The 16,724-nt window shown below is 42.5% G+C and overlaps 1 protein-coding gene across 1 annotated transcript in view; it reads right to left on the bottom strand.

The window, feature by feature from the left end:
• Positions 1 to 1,240: 1,240 nt before the first annotated feature.
• LOC140720690 (very low-density lipoprotein receptor-like) overlaps positions 1,241 to 16,724 on the bottom strand; it is a 44,466-nt gene continuing 28,982 nt past the window's right edge. Inside the window, exons 10-13 of the mRNA XM_073035524.1 lie at positions 11,744 to 11,845; positions 11,266 to 11,337; positions 9,951 to 10,142; positions 1,241 to 1,254 (exon numbers count right to left, since the gene is read on the bottom strand). Of these exons, the coding sequence (XP_072891625.1) occupies positions 1,241 to 1,254; positions 9,951 to 10,142; positions 11,266 to 11,337; positions 11,744 to 11,845 (380 nt within the window). The remainder of the gene's footprint in view (positions 1,255 to 9,950; positions 10,143 to 11,265; positions 11,338 to 11,743; positions 11,846 to 16,724) is intronic.

Below are 16,724 nucleotides of genomic sequence, written 5' to 3' on the forward strand. Positions count from 1 at the left end.
CTCATAAAAAGTAGAGGGTAAATCACGTTTCACAAAAGAATCTTTAAGCATCTCCAACATATATGGAGAAAGCAATTTTCCAATTTTTTTTAAAATTCTATAGGATAACCATCAAATCCAGGGGCCTTATCAGATTGCATTGAAAAAATAGCTTTATGAATTTCGGATTTAGTAATTTGGGCATCGAGAGTTTTTTGATCCTCAACAGTAATTTTAGGAAAAGCAATCTTTCATAAAAAAGCATTCATTTCAGAAGAATCTACTGGACATTGAGATTTATAAAGTTAAGTATAAAAATCTTGAAAAATCTTATTAATTTCTTCATATTCCTGAGCCATGGTACCATCCTTTCTACGATTTTCAAAATTTTCCTTTTGGTTCCAGCCGTTTTTAATTGAGATGCAAGCAGTTTGTTATTTTTATCTCCAAACATATAAAATTGGCTCCTTAACTTAAGTAAATAGCCTTCAATTAGATGAGTTAATTATAAGTTATATTGTGATTGAAGTTCCACCCTTTGTTTAAATAAATCAATATTAGGGGAAGTCACATAGATATTATCTAAATCTTTAACTTGTTTTGAAATTTTATCTAATTCTACTTTAGTCTGTTTTTTAAGTTTAGCTGAATAAGAAATAATCTGACCACGTAAAAATGCTTTAAATCTATCCCATATAATTAATTTGGACATACCCCCTATATCATTAAAAAGAACAAATTCTATTAAATGGTTTTCAATAAAACTGACAAAATCAGAGTTTTGCAATAAAGTCTGAGACATGTGCCATGGTGGATGGGCAAGAATGACATCATCAAATTCAAAGAACAAACTTAAAGGCGCATGATCAGATATAGCAATAGTGTCATATTCACAATTTTTAACACTAGGCAAAAAGTGGGGATCAATTATAATATAATCAATCCTCAAATATTTTTTATAAACATGCAAAAAAAAGGAATATTCTCTGTTATCGGGGTGCAAATGCATCCATAATTCGATCAACCCAAAATCGATCAAAAAGGAATTAATAAGTGATGCGGAATGATTTGGAAGTCGCTGATTAGTTGAGCTCTTGTCAATCATAGGATTTAAACAACAGTTAAAAAAGGCAAGTGAACTAAGATAGAATACAAAGCCAAGGACCACTTTGTCAGTCTCCTCTCTCCCTCCCCCCAACCAGCACAAAAAAATAAAATGCTCTTGCAAGAAAGACGGTAAAGTCTCAGCAAAAGAAAGTATTTACATTCCATCATCTATTAAACAAAAAAGAACCAAAATAATATAATCTCTTAGAGAGAAAAACCAGCGCCAACTTAAGTTTAACCTTAAATCTCTAAAAAAAAACTTTAAATTTGGTTATAAGATGCTATAATAAAACAGAGATAAAAAAGGTTAATAGTATATTTAACCGAACTAAATTTACAAAAATATTAATTAATAATATCATAAGTAATTAAACCCTCCCAAATATATATCAAGTCAAGTCAACTTTTATTGTCATTTCAACCATAACTGCTGGTACAGTGCATAGTAAAAATGAGACAACGTTTTTCAGGATCATGGTTTACATGACACAGTACAAAAACTAGACTGAACTACGTAATTAAAAAAACACAGAGAAAGCTATACTAGACTACAGACCTACACTGGACTGCATAAAGTTCACAAAAACAGTGCAGGCATTACAATAAATAATAAACCGGACAGTAGGGCAAGGTGTCAGTCCAGGCTTCCGGTATTGAGGAATCTGATAGCTTGGGGGAAGAAACTGTTACATAGTCTGGTCGTGAGAACCCGAATGCTTCGGAGCCTTTTCCCAGACGGCAGGAGGGAGAAGAGATTGTATGAGGGGTGCATGGGGTCCTTCATAATGCTGTTTCCTTTGCGGATGCAGCATGTAGTGTAAATGTCTGTGATGGCAGGAAGATGATCTTCTCAGCTGACCTCACTATCCGCTGCAGGGTCTTGCGATCCGAGATGGTGCAATTTCCGAACCAGGCAGTGATGCAGTTGCTCAGGATGCTCTCAATATAACCCCTGTAGAATGTGATGAGGATGGGGGGTGGGAGATGGACTTTCCTCAGCCTTCGCAAAAAAGTAGAGACGCTGCTGGGCTTTCTTTGCTATGGAGCTGGTGTTGAAGGGACCAGGTGAGATTCTCCGTCAGGTGAACACCAAGAAATTTGGTGCTCTTTACAATCTCTACCGAGGAGCAGTCGATGTTCAGCGGGGAGTGGTCACTCCGTGCCCTCCTGAAGTCAACAACCATCTCTTTTGTTTTGTTCACATTAAGAGACAGGTTGTTGGCTCTACACCAGTCCGTTAGCCGCTGCACCTCCTCTCTGTAAGCTGACTTGTCGTTCTTGCTGATGAGACCCACCATGGTCATGTCATCGGCGAACTTGATGATGTGGTTCGAGCTGTGTGTTGCAGCACAGTCGTGGGTCAGCAGAGTGAACAGCAGTGGACTGAGCACACAGCCCTGGGGGGACCCCATGCTCAGTGTGATGGTGTTGGAGATGCTGCTCCCAATCCGGACTGACTGAGGTCTCCCAGTCAGGAAGTCTAGGATCCAGTTGCAGAGGGAGGTGTTCAGGCCCAGTAAGCTCAGCTTTCCAATCAGTTTCTGAGGGATGATTGTGTTGAATGCTGAACTGAAGTCTATGAACAGCATCCGAATGTATATGTCTTTTTTGTCCAGGTGGGTTAGGGCCAGGTGGAGGGTGGTGGCAATGGCATCGTCTGCTGAACGGTTGGAACGGTACGCAAACTGCAGGGGGTCCAGTGAGGGGGGCAGCAGGGTCTTGATATGCCTCATGACGAACCTCTCAAAACACTTCATGATGATGGATGTAAGTGCAATGGGACGGTAGTCATTTAGGCAGGACACTGAAGACTTCTTCAGCACGGAGATGATGGTGGCGGCCTTGAAGCACGTTGGAATGGTGGCGCTGCTCAGGGAGATGTTGAAGATGTCAGTGAGAACATCTGCTAGCTGGTCTGCACATCCTCTGAGCACTCTACCAGGGATGTTGTCTGGTCCAGCAGCCTTCTGTAGGTTGACCCTGCACAGGGTTCTTCTCACATCAGCCACGGAGAGAAACAGCACCTGGTCATTTGTAGGAGGGGTGGATTTCCTTGCTGCCACGTCATTTCCACCTCAAATCGGGCGTAGAAGTTATTCCGCGCATTTGGGAGTGAGGCATCACCTGCACAGTCAGGTGATGTTGTCTTGTAATTGGTGATGTCCTGGATGCCCTTCCACATGCGCCGCGTGTCGCTGCTGTCCTGGAAGTAACTGTGGATTAGCTGGGCGTGTGCACGCTTTGCCCCTCTGATGGCTCGGGACAGTTTGGCCCTTGCTGTTGTTAGAGCTGCCCAGTCGCCTGCTCTGAAGACGGAGTAGCGGGTCCACAGCAGCGCACGCACCTCTGCGGTCATCCATGGCTTCTGGTTAGCGCGTATAGTGATGGTCTTGGACAGAGTAACATCATCAATGCACTTGCTGATGTAGCTGGTCACTGATGCTGTGTACTCCTCTAAGTTGGTAGAGTCACCATCGGTTGCAGCCTCCCTGAACATGTGCCAGTCAGTGTGCTCAAAGCAGTCTTGAAGAGCAGAGATGGCTCCTGCTGGCCAGGTTTTCACCTGCTTCTGAACTGGTCTGGAGTGCCTGACGAACGGTCTGTATGCTGGGATTAGCACAACAGAGATGTGGTCTGAGTATCCGAGGTGGGGGCGGGGCTCTGCCCGGTACGCGTCGGGGATGTTTGTGTAAAACCAGGTCCAACACGTTCTCCCCCCTCATTACAAAGTCCACATACTGATGGAATTTGGGGAGCACTGACTTAAGGTTCGTGTGGTTAAAATCACCGACGACAATAAACAGTGTGTGCATTCTGCAATTCACTAATAGCCCCGTACAGTTCACAGAGCGTCTCCTTAGCATTAGCGCTGGGGGGAATGTAGACACCGAATATAAGGACAGAGGTGAATTCCCGTGGCAACTAAAATGGTCTGCATCGAGCTGCTACAAACTCCACTAACGATGAGCAGTGTCTGGAAACCAGCACAGAGTTCCTACACCATTCCGTGTCGATGTAAACACAGACACCGCCACCGCAAACCTTACCGGAGACAGCTGCATCTCTGTCCGAACGAAACAAATCTAGCCCGTCTAGCTGGATGGCAGCGTCCGAAATCCCATCAGTGAGCCATGTCTCTGTGAAGACATACGCGGAGCAAACTCTGTACTCCCGCCGAGTATTACGTTGGAGTCGGATGTAGTCCATTTTATTGACCAGGGAGCGAACATTGGAGAGCAGAATGGACGGGAGAGTCGGCCGGCTAGGGTTTGCTTTTAGCCTGGCACAGACCCCTGCCCGTTTGCCTCGCTTCTGCTTCCTCGCACATCGCTTTCGACATCTCCATCTCCGGCTACCAACATCAGGTGAGTAAAGTAGGAACGTAGGCCCGTTCCCCTCAGCAAGCCGAGGACACGTAATTCAGCCAGCAGATCTTTGTGGAGGTTTGTTTTTGGGCGATCTCTGTATTGTAGTAGTATCTGGCGATGGTAGATAGCCACTCTGCTATCCATGTGCCCTAATCGAAAATTGTGTATCTGATGCACCATCAATAACTCTCTCTGAGACGTGAAGGCGAGATATCGGCTTTTATTGACTGGAAGAAAGAACAAGCAGTAGTTGACCACCATACTACATCCTGGAGACTGAGGGCCGGGCTCAGGCCTCAATCGCCTTTATACCGGGGTCTGTGGGAGGAGCCACAGTCAGTGGGAGGGGCCACAGGAGCAGTCAGCAGGGGGCGTGTCCAGACAGGTATATGTAGTTCACCACATTCACCCCCCCTCTTTGTTTTAGAAGTGAGTCCCCATGGGGCGAAGTTTCTTACAAGTATATTTACAGGTTAAGTCTATCAGGTGGTCGAATCTGTCGCTGCGATCTACGTAGCACCGGCTGTGATTGCACAGGTGCTGGTGGTGATTGCACCGGAGATGGTGGTTGTGCTGGTTCCGGCCTAACTGGAGGTGTCAGCCCACTAGGCGTCAGTGATCCCTCATGCGTGTGCGAGGCGCCTGGTATATGCGCGTACGAGATGCCCGGTATAGGAGTGTCGTGAGGGGTCTGTGTAGGGCTCGGTGTGCGCGGTGTCACCTCGGGTACAGGGTTCATAGTAACCGTGGAGTGTTCGGGGTAGTGGTCTGCTGCTCCTGCGGGTGCCAGGTCGCGGACGGAGACCGTGTCCTCCCGCCCATCAGGTAAGACCACGTAAGCATACTGGGGGTTCGTATGTAGAAGGTGAACCCTCTCGACCAGCGGGGAGTATTTATTGCTCCTCACGTGTTTCCGGAGCAGCACTGGCCCTGGGGACGTCAGCCAAGCTGGAAGGGTGGTCCCAGTGGCAGACTTCCTGGGAAAAGCGAATAGGCGCTTGTGAGGGGTGGCATTGGTGGACGTACATAACAGGGAGCGGATAGAGTGGAGTGCCTCAGGGAGGACCTCCTGCCATCGAGAGACCGGCAACCCTTTTGACTTAAGGGCTAAAAGTGTGGCCTTCCACACTGTGGCATTCTCCCTCTCCACCTGTCCATTTCCCCAGGGATTATAACTCGTGGTCCGACTAGTCGCAATGCCCCTAGCCAGCAGGTACTGGCACAGCTCGTCACTCATAAAGGAGGACCCTCTATCACTGTGGATATAGCAGGGATATCCGAACAGAGTGAAGAGCTGGCGCAGGGCTTTTATGACGGACGTGGCAGTGGTGTTGGGGCAGGGGATGGCAAAGGGGAACCACGAGTACTTGTCGATAATGTTGAGAAAGTAAGACATTGCGGTCGGTGGAGGGAAGGGGGCCCTTAAAGTCAACACTCAGTCGCTCAAAGGGGCGGGTGGCCTTGATAAGTTGCGCCTTGTCAGGACGGTAGAAGTGCGGTTTGCGCTCAGTGCAGACTTGGCAGTCCCTGGTCATCGTCCTGATGTCCTCAAGGGAGTACGGCAGGTTCCGGGCTTTCACGAAATGGTAAAATCGGGTGACCCCCGGATGGCAAAGATGTGCATTGAGGGCGTATAGCTGGTCGAGCTGTGCGCTGGCACACGCTCCCCGGGATAGGGCATCAGGGGGCTCATTGAGCCTTCCAGGCCGGTACAGGATATCATAATTGTAGGTGGAGAGTTCTATTCTCCACCGCAAAATTTTATCATTTTTTATTTTGCCCCGCTGTTGGTTGCTGAACATGAACGCAACTGAGCATTGGTCGGTCAGCAAGGTGAACCTTTTGCCGGCGAGATAGTGCCTCCAGTGCCTAATAGCTTCCACTATGGCCTGGGCTTCTTTCTCCACCACGGAGTGCCGAATTTCAGAGCCTTGAAGGGTACGAGAGAAGAATGCTACCGGCCTGCCTGCCTGATTGAGGGTAGCAGCAAGCGCGAAATCAGAGGCGTCACTCTCTACTTGGAAGGGAATGGTCTCGTCCACGGCATGCATCGTTGCTTTGGCAATGTCCCCTTTAATGCAGCTGAAGGCCGCGCGGGCCTTGGTTGAGAGGGGAAATGCGGTGGACTTGACCAGGGGGCGGGCCTTGTCTGCGTAATGGGGGGCCCATTGAGCGTAATAGGAAAAGAAGCCCAGGCACCGTCTGAGGGCTTTGAGAGTGGTGGGAAGAGGGAGTTCTAACAGGGGGCGCATACGGTCGAGATCAGGGCCAATGACCTCGTTTTCCACGACATACCCAAGGATAGCGAGTCGGGTGGTTCCGAACACACACTTGTCCCTATTATAAGTAAGGTTCAGGGCTTTGTCCACTTGGAAAAATCGTTGGAGGTTGGCGTTGTGATCCAGCCAGTCGTGACCACAGATGGTGATGTTATCCAGATAGGGAAATGTGGCCTTCAGTTGGCGATGTTATCCAGATAGGGAAATGTGGCCTTCAGTTGGCACTGGTCCACCATCCGGTCCATTTCCCTCTGGAAGACCGAGACACCATTTGTGACACCGAATGGGACGCGCAGGAAGTGATAGAGCCTGCCGCCCGCCTCAAAGGCGGTGTAGGGGCAGTCCTCTGGGCGGATGGGGAGCTGGTGATAAGCGGATTTCAGATCTATTGTCGAGTACACCTTGTACTGAGCTATCTGGTTGACCATATCCGCGATGCGGGGTAGGGGGTACGCGTCAAGCTGCGTGAACCTATTGATGGTTTGACTATAGTCCACGACCATCCTATTTTTCTGCCCGGTCCGAACAACAACCACCTGGGCCCTCCAAGGGCTTGTGCTTGGCTCAATGATCCCCTCCCTGAGCAGCCGCTGCACCTCTGACTGAATGAAGGCCCTGTCCCCCGCGCTGTACCTCCTGCTTTTAGTTGCCACAGGTTTACAGTCGGGGGTCAGGTTGGCGAACAGCAGTGGGGGAGGGATCTTGAGGGTGGAGAGGCTGCAAGTGGTGTCAGTAGCGCAGCTGTCAGCATGGTGCTGGGTGGGATGTGTGGGTCGGTGTGTGTGTGTGGTCAGTAGTGGGGTATATGACAAAGTCCCACCAAACTGAGGATTCCTGACAGTGAGTGGTGGGAGGGGCCCGTCATATGCCATAGTCACACTTTCGAGATGGTTCTGGAAGTCCAGCCCCAATAGCACAGGCGCGCACAGTTGAGGCATGACCAGTAACGCAAAGTCCCGATATTCTGTGCCCTGCACCACCAATGTCGCTACACAACCCGCCCGGATGTCTGTGGAATACGACCCAGAAGCCAAGGTGACCCTCTGGCTTACCAGCCGTGTCACGAGTCCACAGCGTTGCACTGTGTCCGGGTCAATAAAACTCTCAGTGCTGCCCGTGTCAAACAGGCAGCTAGTCCTGTGCCCCTCCACCAGGATGTCCATCATTGACCTTGCTAGCTGGTGTGGGGCGCTTTGGTCGAGGGTTACGGAGGCCAGAGTTGAACCGCCGTCTTGGTGCCCGGTAAGCATCAGTGGGTCGGGGGCGGGGCGAGGTGGCGCCGACAAAGATGGCCGCCCCCATCCGGGCAGGCAAGATGGCAGCCCCCATGCCTCGCACGCAGCGCTGCCCGACCCCGCTCGTGGTTCAGACTTACAGACCTTGGCGAAATGGCCCTTCTTCCCGCAGCTGGAGCAGGTCGCTTCTCGGGCCGGGCAGTGTTTTCGGGGGTGCTTTTCGAGTCCGCAGAAGTAACACTGCGTGGACTTGCAACTGGCAGCAGCTGTGGTCGGGTTCGGGGAGTTCGTGGAATCACGACTGGCAGTGGCGTTGGCGAATTCGCTCGCGGGAACCGGCGGCGGCGGGGTCTGAGGTGTCCACGGAACCGGCGGGGGATCGCGCAGCTGGACAGCGTCAGCGTTGTGCAGAGCAGCCTCCAGCGTGTCGGCCGTCTCGATCGCCAAGCGTAAGGTAAGATCGGCATTTTCCAGCAGCCGCTGGCGTACGTACACTGACCTGATTCCTGTAACAAAGGCGTCTTGTACAAGGAGCTCCGCATGCTGTTCCGCTGTGAGAGTTTTGCAGTCGCAAGTTCGCACGAGTGTCTGTAGGGCTCGGAGAAACTGGGCGCTCGACTCTGCAGGCCGCTGTCGTCGCATAGCTAAGCGATGTCTTGCATAGACGGTGTTCACCGGCCGCAGGTACTGTATTTTGAGGGTGTCCAGTGCCCCTTCGTAGGTCGGCAGGTCCCTGATAAGTGAGTAAACTTTTGGGGTGACCCTCGAGAGGAGAATTCGATACATAACAGCGGGTTCAGTTGCACTAACCTCCTCCAAGTATGAGTGGAAGCATGCAAGCCAGAGTTCAAAGGCAAGAGCTGCTTCAGGGTCTTGGGGGTCCAAATCCAATCTTTCTGGACGTAAAATGCTTTCCATGTTTTAAAACTTCCAGTCAATAAAATTGATGCACCATCAATAACTCTCTCTGAGACGTGAAGGCGAGATATCGGCTTTTATTGACTGGAAGAAAGAACAAGCAGTAGTTGACCACCATACTACATCCTGGAGACTGAGGGCCGGGCTCAGGCCTCAATCGCCTTTATACCGGGGTCTGTGGGAGGAGCCACAGGAGCAGTCAGCAGGGGGCGTGTCCAGACAAGTATATGTAGTTCACCACAGTATCAAACTTAAAATAGAAAATTAAATTAAAGTAACACCAGGTCTGAAAGGCCACTGCTGCCGTGCCGCGCTGCCTCATGGATATATATAAAAAGAAACCCTATTAATTGAAGAAAACTACCAATTAGTTAATTAAGAAACAACAACAAAACCATCAAACCAAATATTAAACAAAAGGAACAAATCCCTTTATCCTCTTTTCTCAGTCAAACATCTGAATAGCAATTTAAACAGTCAAACTTGAACCATAAATCTTCTTTCCAAAAAATATCCAATAATATGCAATAATGAATGTCTTCTTATCTTCTTTTATTAATCTCTCGATGAAATATCCAAATAACCTTCATATATCTTCTTTTTGAAATGTGAATAACATACAGATAATCAAAACAACTCTTCAGATAGTTCATTCGGTAGCGACAGCAGGTATAGTCTGAACAAAGTCCAGTGCGGCTTTTGGATCAAAGAATGTGCGAGGAGAGAATTAGGAGGAAAAACTTTAATTCTTGTCGGGTAACGGAAAGAGGGAAACAATTTCTTATCATATGCTTGTTTCATTACCAAAGCAAATCTTGATCTTTGTTCAATTACTTCTTTCGGATAATCTTCATAAAAACAGAGCTCAGACTCGTTGAATCTGAAAACTCTCTGTTTTCTTGCCTGTCGCATTATTTGATCTTTAATTTTAAAGTGATGAAAACAAACCAGAATAGATCTTGGTCTGCTTGAATCCTTAAATTCCGAAGTAAACGCTCAAGGTGCTCTTTTAATAGCAGGCGGCTGTGATAAAATAGTAGGAAATAGAATATGAAAAAGCTTACCAAAGTAAACCGTTAAATCTCCATCTTCAGCTCCTTCCTGCAATCCAACAATTTGCATGTTCTTACAACGAGACCTAGTTTCCAGGTCTATAATCTTATTTTGATATCTTTCCAAACGGGTTGTGGTTTCAGACAATTTTTGCTTAGTTAACTTCAGTTCCTCTTCATGTTTAGTAACTTGAGTTTCCACGTCTTTAAGTTTTCCCAGAAATGACTACATTTCATTATATTCTTTTCTAGTTGGTCTTTAATTGCCCTATTCTGACCTTGAATTGAATTCAGTGTCCGAACGATATCTTCAGCCCATGCTGGCATTTCATGAGATCTTTCCTTTGGCATCTTTCCTTTTCCATTACCTTTGTCACTAGGTTCAGACAGATTCTCCTCACTCCTCGTAGACATAGACATATTACTCCCCTTCAAGAATCACCAATTAAAAATTTTAAATTCAAAATTTAAACTAGGGGGAGAGAGAGAAAACTAAGAGCAGCACAAAATTACTGCTACTCCATCGACAGACAGAGGCAGTCTCCTGTATCAATTAAATAAAGGCAAGCACGTGGGAGCTGGCTTTAACTGGTGCATTCACCTTGGAGAGTCAGAGGGAAATGTGCATGCGTAGACAATAGATGAATATGCATGCAGAACAATCCATATGTAGTGCCAAGGGGAGTCATTGCTTTAAAAGAAATAGATCCATACATTACACTTCCTCCCCCTTTACCGAGTAAATCTGTCCCAATTTATGCTCCCACATTCCTGCCTAGCAACATAATTAACCCTCTCCCAATTACATGCTTCCCCATACTGTTTGCTCTTAACCTTGTCAACAGCTATGTAAAGGTCAAAGGGTTGTGGTCACTGTCTCTGAAATGCTCACCACTAAGAGATCTGTCACCTGATCACATCCACTGCTTAGTACCAGATCCAGTGTGACCTCCTGATACACCCTAAATAAACCTGCCCCATCTAAGACTTTTGTACTAAGGAGATGCCAATCAGTATTAGGGAAGTTGAAGTCAACCAAGATAATAACCCAATTATTTTTGTACCTTTTCAAAACCTGCTTTCGATCTGCTTCCCAGCACTGAGAGGCTTTTAAGAGAAGTTTAGATTGACACATGGATGTAAGGAAGATGGGGGGATATGGACATTGTACAGATGGGAGGGATTAGTGTCTGGGCACTTTTGATATGCTTTTTAAGCTGGTTTGGCACAACGTTGTGAGCCAAAGGGCCTGTTCCTGGGCTGTGCTGTTCTATTAGTAAATGGGCTTTACACAGATAGAGTCTTCAAATAAAGGAGAAAGGCTTACAAATGGTAAAGATGGCCCAAAGTACTGTTGATTCTTTGCGTGTCTTTCCAAGTGAAGTATTCAAACTTGCATCTAAAAATCAAAAGCAAACGTTTCATCATTCCATATACAAGAAACCCAGACACAGTAAAGTTAGTAGCATATTTTACTTAAAAAAACAATAAATTGCATCTATCAATTCTATTCATATGGTAGCACAAAACAGTTCTGAACTTGAAAGCAAGCTGTAGTAGCAAGATCTCGGACTCATCGACTAGATTAAACTGGAGTTCCAAACAACGAGGCAAATAAAGAGTTTGTACAATATCTTACTTTACACATAGAATGTGGCAGAGTTTGAATATTACCAATCATTGTTATAAATATACCCAACTGGTATTCTAGGGTTGAGGTCGAAAGGCCAGTATAAATGAAACTAAGGCACGGGATAAAGATTGGTTTAAAAGGATTGAAAAATTTCTGCTTGTTACTGCATTACCTTTGGGATTCGCCAGAATTGTTGACAAGTTGGTGTGTGACCTGACAAACACTTCTGAAGCCACAACTGCAGACCTCTTTGTTGGAGTTGTACGTTCATTTACTGTAAAGGAACAGGATAGTTATATACTAATATTCATGTTAACGACCAGTGGATGGGTTTAAAAAATGTTTGTCATCTTCTTTGCACTTCACTAGTCTTTAGATTAATAGCCTACAGTAACAAAACTCAAACGTTGTGTTGGCCAGAATGAACTACAGTCTACAAATCAGTGAATCTGAATGAACCAAGGACAGTGGAAGTAGACAAACCAATTGTCTTCGTTCTAGCCATGTGCTTGAAGGAGATGAAGTTGGCCATTTTGTGAGACTACCCTTGCAGCCCCCTACCCCCACTTTGTGAAATCTTTGATCAGTTAATCTAATCAGAGTAAATTTGGACACGAGGAATTTCAGCTAATTACCTGCCAAATTTCAGCTAATTACCTGCCAAACCTGAGACCCTCTCAGGTGAGTAGCTATTTATTATGTAAAGTGAGAGGTTTGCAGGAGAAGCAGTCTGTAATCTCGTTAGACTTGTGTGTCTGGGCCACCTAGTTTAACTGGTTTGAGTGAGTCAGAGTTGAAAAGAATACGGGCATGGGGATTGGGGGGGGGGAGAGACCATCGAGCAATGCTGGTTGTCGCCCTTCAGCAGAGCCACTAAGAAGGTGACCCAGGTAGGTTAAGTCAGTGGTCCCCAACAAAGCATGTGCTACAGGGCCGCGAGGAAACAAAATGATTTGGTGCTATGAAACGATATGAGTCAGCTGCACGTAAAAACACGCTGGAGGAACTCAGCAGGTCGGGCAGCATCCGTGGAAACGAGCAGTCAACGTTACGGGCCGAGACCCTTCGTCAGCTGCTCGTTTCCACGGATGCTGCCCGATCTGCTGAGTTCCTCCAGCATGTTTGTACGTGTTGATTTGACCCCAGCATCTGCAGTGTACTTTATGTTTTTTTTATAAACTTTTTTTACTGAGTTTTCAAATAATTGCAGAAATAAAAGAAAATATAAAAAAATATATATATATACCCTTCCCCCTCCCCTTAACCCCTCCTCCCTAACATCCCTATAGAAAAAAGAAAGAAAGAAAAAAAAGAAAGAGTGCCTGGATATCGGAAGATCCCCACATGCTCCATGGAGTTCGTAATAACTTTAGTATATATATTTCTTTCCCCAAATAACCAATTATTTCATCTTCGGAGCACCTATATATTTAATCCTGTCTTTTGTAAATAAGGGTGCCAAATTTTCAAAAATGTTTCATATTTATCTCTTAAATTATAAGTAATTTTTTCAAATGGAATACAGCTATAAATTTCCTTCTTCCAACGATCTATACTTAAATATGTATCCGATTTCCAAGTAACTGCAATAGACTTTTTGGCTACTGCCAGTGCAATTTTTATAAATTCTTTCTGATATTTATTCAATTTGGGTTTCGGTTTTATCCCTTCAATATCGCCTAGTAAAAATAATATAAAATAATAAAAATAATAAAACTCTTAAATTTGTCCAAAAAGGTTGAATTTTAGAACAAGACCAAGTAGAATGTAAAAAAGTACCAATTTCTTGGTTACATCAGAAACACTGATCGGATAAATTTGGGTTTAATTTATTTATTTTTTGTGGTGTAATATATAATTGATGTAAAAAATTATATTGCACTAATCTTAACTGGACATTTATTGTATTTGTCATACTATCAAGACATAGTCTTGACCAATTTGTTTCTTCAATTTTAATATTCAAGTCACTTTCCCATTTTTGTCTTGACTTATGGACTCCTTGTTTAATTGCCTGTTTTTGAATCAAATTATACATACAAGAGATAAATTTTTTAATCTTTCCTTTTTGAATTAAAGTTTCTATTTCATTAGATTTCGGCAATAACATTGTTTGACCTAATTTTTCTCTTAAATAAGCCCTTAGTTGGAAGTAACAAAAAAGAGTGTTGTTTGATACTTTATATTTATTCTTTAATTGATCAAATGACATTAATATACCTCCTTCAAAACAATCTCCTATATATCTAATCCCTTTTTGAAACCAATTATATAAAAGTTGATTATCCATTGTAAAAGGAATAAGTCTATTTTGAATTAAAGATCTCTTTGCTAATAAAGATTTCTTTGTCTCATCATCAACATTTATCTTATTCCATAAGTCAATCAAATGTTTTAATATAGGAGATTCTTTCTTTTCCCATATCCATTTAGATTCCCATTTATATATAAAATCTTCTGGTGTATTTTCTCCTATTTTATCTAGTTCTATTCTAATCCATGCCAGTCTATCTTTCTCAGAAAAAGATGCAATAAATCTAAGTTGATTTGCTTTATAATAATTCTTAAAATTTGGAAGTTGTAACCCTCCTAGATCAAATTTCCATGTCAATTTTTCCAACGATATTCTTGACATCTTACCTTTCCAAAGAAACTTCCTCACATATTTGTTTAACTCTTGAAAAAACTTCTGGGGTAGTTGTATTGGTAGTGATTGAAATAAGTATTGTAGTCTAGGGAATATACTCATTTTTATGATATTTACTTTACCTACTAATGTTATTGGTAATACCAGCCATTTATCAAGATCTTCTTGAATTTTTTTCAATAATGGTAAGTAATTTAATTTATATAAGTTCTTTATATCATTATCAACTCTTATACCTAAATATTTTATACCATTTGCCGGCCATCTAAATTGAGTTATTAATCAACATTGACTATAATCTCCTTTAGTAAGAGGTAAGATTTCACTTTTATCCCAATTTATTTTGTAACCTGATATTTTCCCATATTCTTTTAATCTATAGGATAATTTACGCAACGAGTGCAATGGGTTTGTTAAATAAAGCAGAACATCATCAGCAAATAAGTTAATCTTGTATTCTTCCTGATTAACTCTGAAACCCTTAATATCAGGGTCCATTCTAATTAATTCAGCTAATGGTTCTATCGCCAACACGAATAAGGCAGGTGATAATGGACGACCTTGCCTAGTTGACCTTGTTAACTGAAATGGTGATGAAATTTGACCATTCGTCACTACTTTAGCTTTGGGATTAGTATTTAAGGTTTTAATCCATTTTATAAAAGATACTCCTAAGCCATATTTTTCCAATACCTTAAATAAAAAATCCCACTCCAATCTATCAAATGCTTTTTCTGCATCTAAAGCAACTGCCACACTCATTTCCTCCTTCTTTTGCGCCAAATGAATTATACTAAATAACCGAGTTACATTATCTGCCGATTGTCTATTTTTAATAAATCCTGTTTGATCCATATGTACTAATTTTGGTAAGTATTTAGATAATCTGTTAGATAAGATTTTTGCTATTATTTTATAATCAGTGTTTAATAAAGAAATAGGTCTATATGATGCTGGCTTTAAAAGATCTCTATCTTTTTTTGGCAATACTATTAAAATAGCTGTTGAAAAAGATTCTGGAAGTTTATGCGTTCTTTCTGCTTGATGTATTAACTCCATAAAAGGAGGAATTAATAAATCTTTAAAATTTTTATAAAATTCAGGCGGAAAACCATCTTCTCCTGGAGATTTATTACTTTGAAGTGATCCTAGGGCTTCTTCGAGCTCTTTCAATGTAAAAGGCATATCTAATCCCTTCTGTTCTTCTGAATTCAATTTTGGAAGTTATTTGTGATAAAAATCTTTCTATCTTGACATTATCATTTTGTGATTCTGATTTATACAACTCAGAATAAAAATTCTAAAAAGTTTCAATAATTTCTAAAGGTTTATAAGTAATTTTATTTACTCTTGTTCGAATTGCATTTATTGTTTTAGAAGTCTGGTCTGTTTTTAACTGCCATGCAAGGACCTTATGTGATCTTTCACCTAGTTCATAATATCTCTGTTTAGTTCTCATAATTGCTTTTTCTGTTCGATATGTCTGGAGTGTATTATATTGTAACTTCTTATTAATAAGTTGTCTTCGTTTTTCTTCTGTCATATTTCTTTGAGATTCTTTTTCTAATTTTGTAATCTCTTTTTCCAATTGATCTATTTCTATCATATATTCCTTCTTAATTTTAGAAGTATAACTTATTATCTGACCTCTCAAATATGCCTTCATTGCTTCCCACAATATAAATTTATCATCAACTGAATGTGAATTTGTATCTAAAAAGAACTGAATCTGCTTTTTCATAAAATCACAAAAATCTTGATGTTTTAGTAATATTGAATTAAATCTCCATCTATAAATTGATTCCTCTTTATCTATCATTATCATTGTCATTATCAAAGGAGAATGATCTGACATTATTCTCGCTTTATATTCCATATTTTTCACTCTATCTTGAATATTTGTTGATAATAGGAAAAAATCTATCCTTGAATATGTTTTATGTCTATTTGAATAAAATGAATAATCTCTTTCTTTTGGATTAATTCTTCTCCATATATCAATCAAATTTAAGTCTTTCATCAATGATAGAGTTAATTTTACTACTTTTGATTTTGTGACAACCTTTGTTGATCTATCTAAAACTGGATCTAGACAAAAGTTAAAATCTCCACCTATTAATATTTTGTCATGTGCGGTACCCAAATTCAAAAAGACCTCTTGTATAAATTTTACATCATTTTCATTTGGTGCATACATATTCATAAAAGTCTATAGTTCTGAAAAAATTTGACAATGTATAATTACATATCTCCCCGCCGAATCAATTAATATGTTTTGTATTTTAATTGGTAAATTTTTATTAACCAAAATTGCAACTCCTCTCGCCTTTGAATTAAATGAAGCTGCAATAACATCTCCAACCCAGTCTCTTTTTAATTTCTGATGTTCTATGTCTGTTAAATGTGTTTCTTGTAAAAAAAGCTATATCTGTTTTCATTTTTTTTAATGTATGTTAAAGTTCTTTTTCTTTTTACTGGTCCATTAAGCCCATTAACATTAAAACTT

Source organism: Hemitrygon akajei, chromosome 2, assembly GCF_048418815.1.
Source record: "Hemitrygon akajei chromosome 2, sHemAka1.3, whole genome shotgun sequence".
In the NCBI taxonomy this organism is placed as follows: Eukaryota; Metazoa; Chordata; class Chondrichthyes; order Myliobatiformes; family Dasyatidae; genus Hemitrygon; species Hemitrygon akajei.